At 47.8% G+C, this 13,965-nt stretch overlaps 1 protein-coding gene across 1 annotated transcript in view; it reads right to left on the bottom strand.

Moving 5' to 3' along the window:
• Nucleotides 1-5,311: 5,311 nt before the first annotated feature.
• FGF18 (fibroblast growth factor 18) overlaps nt 5,312-13,965 on the bottom strand; it is a 68,981-nt gene continuing 60,327 nt past the window's right edge. The window contains exon 5 of the mRNA XM_032196882.1: nt 5,312-5,627. Coding sequence (XP_032052773.1) covers nt 5,361-5,627 — 267 coding nt within the window. The 3' untranslated portion in view covers nt 5,312-5,360. The remainder of the gene's footprint in view (nt 5,628-13,965) is intronic.

Raw genomic sequence — 13,965 nt, 5'->3', positions numbered from 1 at the left:
CCACCACCCATATGCTCTGCCACGGGGCTCCCAGCTTGGCATGATCCATGGCCTTTTGGATCCATACCCCCACACAGGTATTGCGCCCTCCTACATGAGGCTGGTTAAAACACCATGGGATAAAGTAAACCATGCTATGAGCTCTTTTCCTCTGGTTACGATTGCTCCCCTCATCAGCTGAGATTCATGTCCTGGAGACAAGGGGGTGGTGGTGGAGGAACAGCAGGAACGAGCAAGGCATGGCTAACCCAGGAGGCCTGGGGCCATGGGGATGGCCACAGGCTCCAAGGAATATCTGTGGGTATCTTCACACAGAGCACACCAGTGCTTGGAGTGGGGTGGCATTTGCTGAAGAGACAAACTGCCACAGGGACAGCATTTTAGAGGGGGGAGTTCAAATCTCTTCGGATATTTTGAAATCAGTTTCCACTGAAAAATAAGCAGGGGAAATTTCTTTCAACACCAAATATTGTTTTTTGTTTTCAACGTGAAGTTTCTGATTTGTCTCTGTCTTTTTTTTTACCTTTAAAATCATCTACACTTAAGAGAAGAAGTAAATTGTTAAATAGGTTGAATTAAATGTTTTTGGTAAACCCAAATCTCTCCACCCAGTACTTTGTCTCACTTAAAAAAGAAAAGTTTCAGTTTGACCTGATTTTTCCTCCCTAATTTTTCAGCTCACACCGTTGGAAATAACAGAGTCTACGTAGGTTACATCATTCGTGAGGAATCTCCTCTCATCCGTCTCCAAATGAATAACAACAAACATTCAAAAAATAATTGAAGTTTTATATATATCCCTTGGCCATTCAGGTGGTATGGCTGGCACGAGACAGCGGCACTTTAAACAGCTGTTGTGAATCTTAAGTGTAAACTTCCACCCTTTGGCAGTAAATCAGGAAATTATGCATAGGAATATACCTGCTTTCCCTTGGAGTAGACAAAAATTGCAATGTTTAATGCCTTGAGAGAGAATGGAGGAGAAAAGTTTTTCCCCAGGGTCACCCAGGCTTTGTCCTTCCCTTTCTGCCACTGCCAAGGGCTGAGTGAGGGAGACCGGGGCAGGCAAAGGGCTTTGCAGAGACTGTTCAGAGTCTCACCGGCATCCACACACCTCCTCCTTCTTTGTAGGCAGGTACCTGCCTTGGAGATTAAAGAACCAGCACTGCTCCACACACATGCACTTCTTCACATAACACAACCTTATTTTCCAAAGCTAGGTATGGTAACGCAGCGTGCTCTTCCATCCAAGTTCACATGTGTTTTGTGTTAGCCAACCCATCCCACCTAGAGCCAACCCAGTGTCAGAGTTTTGCTGGGGGACAAAGTCTCCCCAGGGAGACAAATCGATTGACCATCTTCTACAGCCCAGCCTGGTGGGGCCAAGCCTGCAATGACAGCTGCGTTTGTTCAAAAAGGCAGAACAAAAATATGCCGTTGTTGAGCAGGAAACACCAAACCAGCTTCTGCTGGGGTTAGCCGTGCTCACCTGGGCACCTTGCATGGGGACCCGGACACTCCTTGGCCTCTTGGCTGGTGCTGAGCCCCAGGCAGGGTGCAACAAAGCTGTGGTGAAGGTTTGCTGCACCCTTCTCTGCCCAGAGCTCCATGGAAGGCGAGGTTGAAAAGGGGAGGGCTGATCTTAGCACAGCACAGACAGCAGTTCACGAGACCCTTTAGTTGGGTTGTATCTGCCCCGATGACAGCTGGACCTGTTTCTGTCCAGACTCATTCCCTTCTCATTGCCCCTCAGACAAGAGGTGCTATGGGAAGCACACCGGTGCAAAGTTTAGATCTGGACCAGGATCCAGACTTTTGCAGAGCTCCAGTGCTTCACCTTGGGCTTGGGCTCTGCTCAGGACAGCCTCAGAGCCCAGCTGGGCATGGACCACTGACCCATCACTGTCATGGGACCAGCACAGGAGAACGACCAGGAGAGCCACCACACAGAAGGTCTCCCCAGCCAGCAGTTCAGTTTGTGCCAATCACTCAACGTATTGACAAAAAACTCTTCTCTGGACCTACAAAGTGTCCCCCCTAGGACAGACTCACATTTTGGCATGCCCATGGGCCCTGCAGCACCTGCACCCAGCTCCATGACCAACCCAACCATGGCGTTCCCAGAGCATGCCACGATCTGATCCCAGCTAGGAAAACATCGCTACACATCTAGCCGTAGTTCCTCGAGCCGTAGTTACAATCTGCTATTATGAACTTCAATTAAGCCGTGTATTTGTTTAAAATGTGCCCACCCAGAGCTCCACACACATTCATGCCGTCAGTTGCTTCGAGCAATCGCCTAGCGCTACACCCCTTGCTATTGAGGTTATTTCCACAATAGTAATTAAATCCTCATTAACAGTTTTCAATTATAAAGTAAATGAAAGGTAATAGCCTACAAAGGGAACCACAGATCATATCCAGGGAGCCTGAAGAATTTCTGAAAGGAAGAAATAAACGCAGAAAAGCTTCTTCTCCACAGAGAATGGGGCTGCTGGCAACCTCCGGCCTAACCATGGGGCATGACCCAGGCCTAGAACCACCATGTGCCCAGTGGCTGTCAGCATTGGCCTGCCCAGCTCTTGGCATGTGGTGGATTTCCCCTATTTCTTCTCATTTCTTGAGTGTCTCTGCTCCCGAGCACCCATTTGCCCTTCCTGAAGGTGCTCTGAAGGCAGCCTGGTGATGAAATCGTCTCATCTATCCTTCTGCTTTTTGTGGTTGTTGTTTTAATGAAGTGTGAGGAGCGGATGTTCAAACACACATACACAGCACACACCATCCTCAGCCAACAGAGCTCTCTGAAGGCACCTAACCCAGGGTGCTATTTTCTCACCACAGTGACTTTTCACAGCCTGAGGAGCCCACCTCACTGCTATCCACCAACTATTTCTGCAAACCACAACTGTCAGAAGCCCCTGTTGCCAATGCACAGCCCCTAGTTCACACTTGCCAGACTCCAAACCCCTTCCTGTGGGCATCATGGAACAGGGAGCAGATCACCCCCAGTTGGTCTTGGCCTCACAGGAGACTCCTGCCCAGCCCTTCTCCATCACTCACTGCCTCCACCCCTTCTGATTTCCCCAACGGCAAACAAACCCTGTCGTGCTGACAGCGATCCTCAGTGCTATGGGCCATGGCTGTATTTCAAGGAGAAGAAAGGCATCCATAAACCCTTTCTTGCTCTGGAAAGCAACTGGGTTTCTCCTCTTGGATGAACTCACACAGCAAATGTACAGCCGCTCCCCATCGCCCACCCCCAGAGCTTCTCTGAACTCTCCCCAAATCTCTCCCACGTGAATCAATCTGAAGGCAAAACTGGCAAAGCCTTCCAGCCCCCACCAACCATATCCACCACCGTGCCATCAGACAGCGAGGTCCCGCTTCGGTGCTGGTCCCCAGGTGGGTCAGGAGTGGCTCCCACTGGAAAATGGGCTGCCCAAGCCACTGCCCACAGACATGGGTAGGGCATCACCTGTAAGGCTGCCCAGCCTCTCGCTGAGCAGCTTGGCGTGACCCCGCTCAGCATTGTTCATTTTTCTCCAGGCTTGTGAGGTTTGGAGATTTGCTCAGATAAGCATCCTCAAGTTTGCATGCTTATCTGCACCATCTCCCCAAACGGCTTTGATCTGCAGGATTTGGCTGCAGCTCTCAAAGCTATCTTGAGAAAGCTTGTTCTTGGGAGAGCCGTTCCTCTGATTAACAAGAAAAAGCTTTCTGAGTGGCTCTGAGCAGTTGGAGCCCTGGCTGGAATCAGGGAGTGCAGCAACGTGCGCACACTGCAAGAAGAAAGTCAAGCGAGCTTTTCCTTAAAGCTTCACTGGGGCTCAGTTGTCATTTCAGCAATGATTTAAGGTTGATTGTTCCACCTTTTTGCTGGTCTCTATTTAATATTGTCTCACCTACCCCACCAGGTGGGTCAGTACATGCTGCTGGCAAACAGGGAGCAGTGCTTCATGTTTACATGTGGCTTTACAGCATCCAAATTCTCTGCAAAACACTTGCAAGGAAAATTGGCTGTGCTGAGGAGGAAAGCAAATCAGCGAGAGGCTGGAGGAACCGGGCAAGGAGGGAATGGGTCTGTTTGGGGCTTTGCTAGGTCTAGGGAGAGTTTTAAAAGATAGAAGAATACTGAATCACGTCGACTCCATGGAAACAAATAGACCCTCTCAAAAACTCCTGTGAAGGAAACACGAACTACACGTAAGAACATGTTAATTGAGTCATATGCTAATTTTCCAGTTTACCTTCTCCTTGGCCAAAGCTTTAGGAAATATTTGGTGTACTGAAAAGTATCAAATTTAAGCCTCGCTCTTGAAAAACTCCAGCACATCAGCCCATCACCCCACATAAGATTTCTCCCTTTTGGAAATGAGGGAGAAGAAAGACGACAATCTAGAGGAAAAGGAGGAATCACAGAATTAAATTAGCAATGATGTTTATAGTGGGGAAACCATCTCAAACATACTGTATAGCCCTCACATCAAAGGTAAATGTCCATCCAAAAAAAAAAAAAACAAAAAAAAAAAACAAAAAAAAAAAAACAAAAAAAAAAAACCAAAAAACACCACTATTCAGCAAAGGGAAAGAAGCATGAACAGCAAAAATATATACATGTGTTTTAAATAATTTTTTAATTGTTGAGGCAGTAATACTTGGTTCATGGAACTGCAATATACAGAGAGGTGAAATAAATAGCTTATATATATATAATATATATAATATAGCTGGTTTTAAAATATTCCCTTATCATTGGTGTACTAGGTCATTTTGTAGTCACTTGAATGTATTTAGCAGCATTCTCCAGAACTGAGCATAATGCAGGATCACAGAGCCGTGACACCTTATGTCGTCAGAAAGGTTACAGAAGATCGATGCGTCGAGAACTCCACGGAAACTCAGTCACTGCGGCACACACCATCTTGTCTCGGTCCAGCTTGCAGCAGACAATAAATAGATTACTGCAAAACTGGCAATTTTCAGGGCAGGGTCTCAGTAACTTTGGGAAAGAACTTTGGTTTTCTTTGGTTTTATTTATTTATTTTTAATAATTACTTTTTCCTCTGGGGATATGCTTGAAAAGTTGTCCTTTCCAAAAAGAGAAATAAGCACCTGTGTGTCATCAACAACAAGAAGTCAATTTAAATAGAGCAGTTCATTTTGTTTTTCAAGTCACAATAAATCCCTAACAGCTTTTCCCCAGCGTTTGCCATCTAGTCTTTTATTAATTTTTTTTATTTTTATTTTTTTTTAAACACAATGTACAAAAATAGAGCTTCTTCCTTATTTTTAATGTAAAAATATTCCTCTGGTGCAGTTTTTTTTTGTGGTTTATTATTGTGACACTGTTTTGTCTATTTTTAACTGGGGTTGGTGGGTCGTATTCTCTTAGTCCTCTTGGTGACTGTTGTGTACTTGAAAGGTTTCTGTATCTCCACTTGCCCCTTTGGGTACCTCTTCATAAAATGTACATCTTGCTGGTTCTCCCGGGTCTTGGGCCCTTTTCGTGGCCTCCCTTTTTTGGTGAATCCAACATACCAGCCTGAATATTTTGCTGACATCAGTGCCGTATAGTTGTTTTCTAGGACTTTTTCAATGAAGACACACTCCTTGCTGGTGCCATCAGGCTGAAAAAGAAAAAAAAAATCATTAATCATTATCCAAATGCAAGCACAGTGACCAAAACCCAATTTGGCATAAATAAAATCATCACATCTGGACTCTGGTTTTGGTTCGACATTGATAATCGGAGCAATAACAAACATCAGCTCAAATAGAAATGATTAAAAAACATAAGATCACTCATTATGTGTTTTTTTTTTTTAAGTACTTCTGTCCGAGGGGAGATTTTTCAAAGACAACAGTTTATCCAGTCCAGCTCCTTCAACTGCAAGCAAAGCAAGACATTTCGCTTTGCGTATTCCACTAGCAAGGAGGATGAATTGAGCTTGTTCCAGGGAAACCCCATACAAGATCAGGGGAAGAAAAAAAAAAAAATTCACATGGGCCAAACAACAGTGCTTCTGCTACTACTGCTCACTTTTGATATATTTCCAAAAATACCTTATAAGCTGTGTCCACAACTACCTAAATCCCTCTAAAATTATAAGTCTTGCTCTAAGCTTTCTGAGTGCTTTGAACACTCCCCCAGCCTCCCAGGCATGACAGCAGGCAAATAAATGGCGCATGGGGCTCCTGGAACGAGCCGACCCCACTTGGATTCCCATGTTGGAGCAGCCCCTTCAGGATGGGTCTGCATCCTACACACCTCCTGCACCCCAAAGCCAACGAAGCTTGGGGACAGCTTAGGGACAGCGGTGCCCTGAGCACCACATCCACCCCACAGCACGCCCCTAAATTGCTTGCCTCTTCACAGAGGGAGCCAGGACTGAATGCAGCACTGGAGGTCAGATGCTCCTGAGTGTGAGAGCTGTTCCCTGACCACCTGGGAGCAAAACGCCCGCAGTGCCAGGACTATTCAGACGCAGCCTAATGCAAACACACCTCCCCGTCACTGCCACGGGCCCGTGATGGGACAGCACCCAGACCTCAAACCGCTCACTGGTTTGAGATTTTGGCAAGATGGGTTCTCCTCAGCTTGGAGGCTTTCTGCCAGTCCCAGAACTGGATTCGGAGTGTGACAACATATCAGTCTCGGGTTGGATTCAGGACTCCAATCTGCACAGCACTCACAGCACTGGAGGGGGTTCCAGCATCACCCAACAGCACGTTTAAGTTGTTATGCACAGCAGAAATTCTTCTCACCTGCAGTCCTCTGCCAGAAGACATGTTTTGTCCTTTAACTGCTGATTTACTGGTGTGCACCTAGACCACATCACACACTGAGTGCCTCCTGCACCAGCGCTTTGTTTTAGGCATCAGAAGATATTATGTAGATACAGGCTCACTTCAGCCCTGGATATCGTATGAGCCCTGTGTGTTTTACAGACTCTGCCCAGCAAAGTCAAGTAAGAGGCTTCGGGTACTGCAGGCCCGTGCTTATGATTAAACTCATCCCTCTCCACACAAACACCCCAGTGCCAGACCTTTCTGTCCCTGGGGGAACAGAGAAGCAACAGTGGCCAGCCCCTCCTCACAGGGCTGCTGTGGGCACGATGCTGGGGGAACGAGCCCCTTCCCCACGGCCAGCTCCGTGGGGCCAGGCTGCTGCTGCATCCTGAAAGCCTCCCTGAAGCCCTGCACACCCGCAGCAGCTTGGTGCACTCCGGGGGAGCTGGTGTGCAGGGGCAGGAAAGAAGCACCAACAGTCCAAGCAGCAACATGTGGTGCTAACCTAGAACCATCCTGTCTAAGGGGGTTCGTTACCACACGTAGGTCTCATAAAGAGCGCAGGAGAGATCCCAGCAAGTTCTGCAACAACAGAACAGGACGGTAACAGGCAGAAGGTTTGAAAAATGGCACCGGATGACTTCCTCTAGCATCAAACAGCTAACCCGGGGTCTGCACGCCTACGGGGACAGAGCCAACTGTGCCATACAACAGCAAACTCCATCCTGGGCCAGGCACAAAGGTCCTAATTTCATCATCCGCAATCTGAAGGTTACAAATGCATTAATGAATGGCAGAACTAGGCGAAGCACTGTGGTTTCAGTTCCTGGGGGGGTCATTCTCCGAGCCCTGGGTTTGATCAAAGCCACATGAGTGGGGAAGGGGGAAATCAGTTGACACCACAGGGTTCCACCAGGTTTCAATGTGAGGCCATAAAACCAGCCCCAGGTTTCTCAGGGCTCAGCCCACTAGAAACCTTTCACCAATGAATGGAGAACTTTTAAACAATACCATGGCTGGCTTTCAAATCCACCCAAAACCAGGTGCTGATGAACCGACCGAATTTGTACTGCAGGGGCAGCAGGTAATTGGAACGGCTGTTTCCCTCGCGCTTGCAGAAAGGTCCTGGCTTTGAGCCCTGACCTTGTTGCTAGGAGAATTGAGGCGTTTTCATGCAATTTGGGAGGTTTCCGCTTGCACTGCAATGTCAGTTTCTCATGGAAAACGAAGACTGGAATTAAAAGAAAACGTGTGTGTAGGAGGGGGAAGTTATTCTATTCATAACAGAGAAGTATTTACTTATACCTTCAAATTTGCCGACAGAGGCTAAGACGGAGACAGGAGGTGTAGGAATAACAAGGTGCAACTTCAGGCCAACCTCAGGGCTAATTTGAAGTAAACAAGGTACACGAGATAAAATAACTTCGTTCTGGAAGAGGAAGAGCTAAATGATTTGATAACATGAAATTACAGCAACATTTACAAGTACTTCAAGATAAATCAGGATAAGGACCTTGCTCTTCCCCAAACAGAGCATTCCTGTACGTGCTAAGACATGTCAGAGACAGACAAATGATTTTCAAATACTTACAAGATGATTTTACAGCATCTGTTATAATCTCCAATAGAGCATAAATCACTCACACACGTTACCTACACCATGGAGAGCTGGACCCACAGTAATCTATTAGGGCAAAATAACAATTTGTAAGGGTTTTCAATATTTTCTGTCACCTTGTTTTTATCAGGTGTCAATCATTTCATCACATCCCCATTAAAACAGCAGCCCAAAACTCATGGAGACTGCTGCCTCGGTCCTTCTCTCCTCTGTGGGAGAGAAGGATGGAAGAGAAAAGGGAGACAGCTCTCACCACGTGTGAGTGGCTTTCAGGCCAAGACAGCCGGTGACAAGGCAGCCTGCCCTTCTCTGAAAGCTCTTGATGCAGTTCTTTGCCACCAATATGGGGCTGCAACCTCTCCTGCAACGTCAGCGGGGAGATGCTGCCAAGCTGCATTTCATACATACTTCACTGTCAGGATGCACCTTGCAGAGCACTCACCCTTCAAAACACAGAGTTTTATCTTTTGAACTGATTCTTTAAAATAAACATGACTTCTTGAGAGCCTCGCAGCTGGGCAGGAGCTGCTGAGCAGCAGGGGAGGACCTGCACCCAGCCCCAGTGCCCTGGCAGCCCCTCGGAGCAGGGCTGGCATGAGGGATGCAGACAGACAGAATGCAGGGAGAGGAATCCACCCGCAGATCTCCCAGCTGAGACCCTGCCCCAGGAGGACACAGACATCAGCAGCATTGAGGCTGCTCCTGTCTTTTACTCTCCTGAGGCTGAGGAGCGGGGCTAGCTCAGCCAGAGGTGCTCAGTCCCTTTTGCCTCTGCAGCCTGCTGGCACCTGCCTGCCTGGAGGAGGTCAGTCTGCAGGCAGTTATGTGAATAAATGAAGTTTTAAAGAGAAAAGCTCAATACAGTATAATGGCTTAGGCCTTTCTCCTCCTTTTTTACTGAAAGCAGAGTGTGTACAGCATCCCCGCCCTGCAGGAAGCATCCCTGCCCAGCAGGACCGCCAGCCCCACGCGGGTGCTGTGCCCCAACTCCCTTGGGACCAGTGGCTGTGACACAGCCCACAGCTGCCTCACAGAAAGGGCTGCGGGACTGAGCCTCAGTCTTGCACCAACACCAGTGCTCAGCTCCTGAGACCTCAGCTCTTTCCAGAGAAATAAAGATTTTTATTTTCTAAACACACCCCCAATCCCTGTGAGACGACCCGGGAGCTGTTAGTCAGACTTGAGATAAACTTCTTCCAAAATGCCTGACCTAAAATCCACCCTCCACAGAAAACTCTCAAGCATCAGGCAGGCCTGCAAAGAGGTGACAGAGAGCACAGCCCTGAGGGTGAAACATGGACAGACCCAGTGAGGTAGGCAGCGTGCAGCCGTGGCTTCAGCGGGGCATCTCCAGGAATTCACAGCCGGGCACCAGCTCTGGATGCGCCCAGCGGCGTGGCAGTGAGCTGGAGCTGTGGCAATCTCTTTATCAAGCAGGGCTCGGGCAGCAGCAGCCACTCCAAGTCCAGAAAGGGATCTCTCTGCTGCGGAACTGTTTATCTACCCCAGGCCAGCTTCACCCCGCGTGTAGCGGAAGGCCGCGGAGTTAAGGGAGCTGCATGTGAGCCAGGGTCTCTCCGAGTGCCACGAACTCACCAACGAGGAGCACTGGATTGTTTGTGCAGAGCATTTGGCGACAGCCTCCCCAGTATTAAACGTGAAACATGTTGAACTGACACTAAAGCAGAATTAAGTGCCAAAGCATTTGCTGCTTCTACAATTACACTCCGGAGCACTGTGGTGCTCCTTCTCTCCCGCTCTCCTTTTTTATGACCCAACTTGGTCTTATTGTAGTTTTGCTTTCTTGTTTTAAGTTCTCCAAATGGAAAGGATCAAAGGGCTCTTTGTTGTTGTAGCAGGAGCGCGGCTCTGAGCGAGGCATTACTGCCACTAACAGCTTGCTGCTCAGGGGGAATTCGCGGGAGCCTCTGTGCCACCAGCCTGAGCCAAAGCATTAGCAGGTGCAGCAGCCGCCTCCTCCTCCTCCCTATTAGCCCGCAACACTAAGCCACCTGAGCAGCTTTTTATGGGAAAGGGAGGCCAGGGCAGGTTTTCTCATTTATGCTTCACAAATCTGGCTCAGTGGGCACCGGCAAATCCAAACTTCCTTGGCTTTTACGGCAACAATAAGCTTGCACAAACGGCTCGGATAACGACACGGAGCAGTGAGAGATGCCTCCAAAAACTGAAAGGTTTCTCTGTTCGCAGAGATCAGGGTGCAAATTAAGCCCTGTGAGTAATGCTGTGTTAAGCTGTTGTTCGCTAAGCTTATGTTAAAACACCTCCCTCCCCTCCCCACCAAACCATGCTGAAATTAGGAGCTCATGGAGTAAGGCTGGGGTGACCGAAAGCACTGGTGATGGGCTGCAAATAATGACAAACAAGCAGCCGTATGAAACGTGCCTGTTAGGACCCAGGAATGCTGGCTTGGCACAGGATGCTGTGACACTCAGCGTTTCAGGAGAGACGGGGATGACTCCCCTAATTATCACCTCCCTGCAAGTTCAGCCCCTCCAGGCTCTAAGTGAAATCATGGAGACACGAGCCCCCCATGCAGAGCCAGGACCCAGGAGGAGGGAAAGCTGCTACTCAAGCAAAAGGTGTCCAAGTGGGACACTTGCCTACCTTTTTTTTTTCCAGGAAAATCCCTGAAAACAGACCTTTTCTGCATCCCTCCCTCCCCCTCTGCAGACAGACGTTTCCCAAGCCGCGCTACCCCACGGTGCTGGGCTCTCACACCACCCCAGGTGAGAGGTCCCCCCACGGAGCACAACAATTATTTCAAAGGCTTGCTGAGAATTCCCTTTTAATGCTGGCACTGTTAGATTCGCGCGCCACATTATACAGAAGAAATCCTGCCCTTTGTTTTCTAAATTTCAGAGCAGTGACAGCATGGAAGTCTTACGTTTTCAGGAAATGTCCAGCTCAGGACTCCCAAAGAGCCTCCCTGACCATCCCCGGCTGAGGACCAAAGGCCAGTGCACCTAGCATCACCCTATAAAACCCCAGAGCAGTTTACGCAGCAAGTACGCAGTGGCATGTGATTTTCAGCAAGCATATTACTTCAGTGTTTTTGCACCAGCTCAGCTCAAAGTCAAACAGATGGGCAGCACACAGAGCCTCCAGACTCGCCCCACATGGCTCGGAAAATCCCGAGCGGAGGAAGGTAAGGCAGGAGCTATGTTAACGTAGCAGCTTTTAGCACTGCCACCTCTCCCCCTTCACACGTACACCTTTTAAACGCAGGTCAGAAAGCGTGACAAACGAGGCGGGCACAGCAGCTGGCAGCCACAACCCCAGCAATGCTGTAGGAGAAGTCCCCCCCACAGCACGGCAGATCCCAGTGCTCCGGCTGCCGGTAAGCTGGGTGCAGCCACACTCGTGCACTTTATAGGCATTATCGGGACAGATCTGTCAAAAGCATCCTGATGCTCAGCATCCAGGATTTATGGCAAGGACTCCTGACCACAGAGACACCTCTTGACCCAAATGCATTCTTGCTCCTAGACCGGGCTGTAAATCAGGGAAGCTGCATCTATAACTGCCAAGAGTTACTCAGCTCCATGCGCGTTTCCTCCAGCTCTCTGGCCTCTGAACCTGCACAATCCTCTGAGGAAAATACTTAGGAGTCATGATGGGCAGTTCAATAAAAGTGTCTGCCAGAGCACCGGAGAGGTTAATTACGTACATAGGACATTTAAGTGCATGCATAAAGCAGGGGAAGTAATGCAAAAATCTCCACAGAGGCGATTCTCCAAAGAAGGTGCATCTGCATTTGCAGGCCCAGTTTCAAACTAGTTTTGCCCATGTTTTGCACCTGCCCATACACTGTGGGCACTCCTGAAAGCAAATATGGGCAAATAAATGCAAATATGGGCACGGTCTTGCTTGTGAGGGATGGGACCTGCAGGCTTTGCAGAGCCCTGTCCTGCCCAGCTGCCAGACACAGCACAAACTGCAAGAACCAAGGAAGGAAGGGAGGGTTTACAAGTTTTTCTTTCCTTCTACATTTCACTCAAAAACTCCACTTTTCTAACTGGTATCTGCTGAGCAACCCTCGTACAACCCTTAAAGAGCATTTTGTCACAGGAGAAACAGAAGGATACGGAGATGAAATAAGTACTTGTAGGGGTGAACCCAGCAAGGCTGTGGCTGTGTCAGGACATGCCTTCTAACCTGCTGCTTCTGTCACAGGCAAATTTATTGCTAACAGCATGGCAGGGAGGCACATATCCATAATTGGAGCAAATTAGGATGGCTTCATCTGGAAAGATGCACATTTGGTTAATAGAAATTCCTAACTGCATCTCAGAGAACTGTGTGTACTTACTATTAATGACAAGAAGTGTCAATCACTCTTTAAATGAATTTTATGAAAACTTAGGAGGATGTAATTTAAGTGAGTACTTTGGGTCTCCTGCAATAGGAAGCTAGGCTTCAGGAGATGTGAAACTACAGGCAGGTTTCAGACATGACATCTGAGCAGATCTGTGACATCCACCATTGCACCTACCTGATCCAGCTGAATTTACGCTCCTAGGTGCTAACTGAAGGAAGACGTGGGAAGGTATTGCTACCCATCCATACAAAGCACCACCTGTTAGGTTATATGCAATGCTGGGCTTCATTTTAGAGCAGCCTCCACTGAGACCCACAGGCTAGTTCTGAACTTTCTGTATGAGGTATGTAAAAGCAGCGCCATCCACCCTTCATTATATGGTGACCTTTGCCACCACAGGAAAACTTAAATACTTTTGATTAAAACATCAGGTCCAGACAATAACTGGAGAAAAAAAAAAAAAAAAAAGCCAGACCAGAGCAGCTGCTGACCTCATAGTAGGCCTGCTACATCCTACATTTACACACATTAAACAAACATGTACCGACTTTCTAAGTTGCCATTTCAAACAGGCACAATCCCATTCAGCTGACATTCTGGTAGTGACACCAGTTTCCCTGGGGTGAGTTTAAATCAGCGGAATATAGGACCAAGAAAGGTCATTGATTATCTGCAGAATGGCATTAGTTCTGTTCACATCAAGTTATATTGCTAAGAAAAAGGAGAAGCCCACACTCAAATCAAGTGCTATCCATAAACCATCGAGACTTGCTCCAGCCTGTGAATGACAAACTGTAAACAACAAATGTAAAAAACCGTAACTGCGAACAATGCATGAAAGGCTTTTAAGACTTGTTCTCCTTTAGGAAAACCTAATACCATCCTTTAAGCACCCAAAAGACAGCATAAGAACATGTCAGGGACAAAAACATACTTAAGCAAGATATTCTTTTCATTGCCTTAACAATGGTATTGTAATGGCCACACCAAATGGACTGTCTTTTGCTGCTGTTGAAGCATAGCTTTTTATTCTCCACTAACGAATTAGACTCTGTGCTCACTTCACATCCAAAAACCACTTGAGAGCCGAGCAGAAACAGTCCTTGAGCAGCTGGATCCACCTGACTGCACATCTCAACTGCATCCCCTTAGGGAAGACAAGACCACATTGCTTTGTTCCTTGTTAAATACATCAGCGTATTTGCAAAGTAACATTTAG

This window comes from Aythya fuligula, chromosome 14, assembly GCF_009819795.1.
Source record: "Aythya fuligula isolate bAytFul2 chromosome 14, bAytFul2.pri, whole genome shotgun sequence".
Classification (NCBI taxonomy): Eukaryota; Metazoa; Chordata; class Aves; order Anseriformes; family Anatidae; genus Aythya; species Aythya fuligula.
Note: the sequence above shows the minus strand (reverse complement) of the source record. Positions and strands in the feature narration are given on the sequence as shown.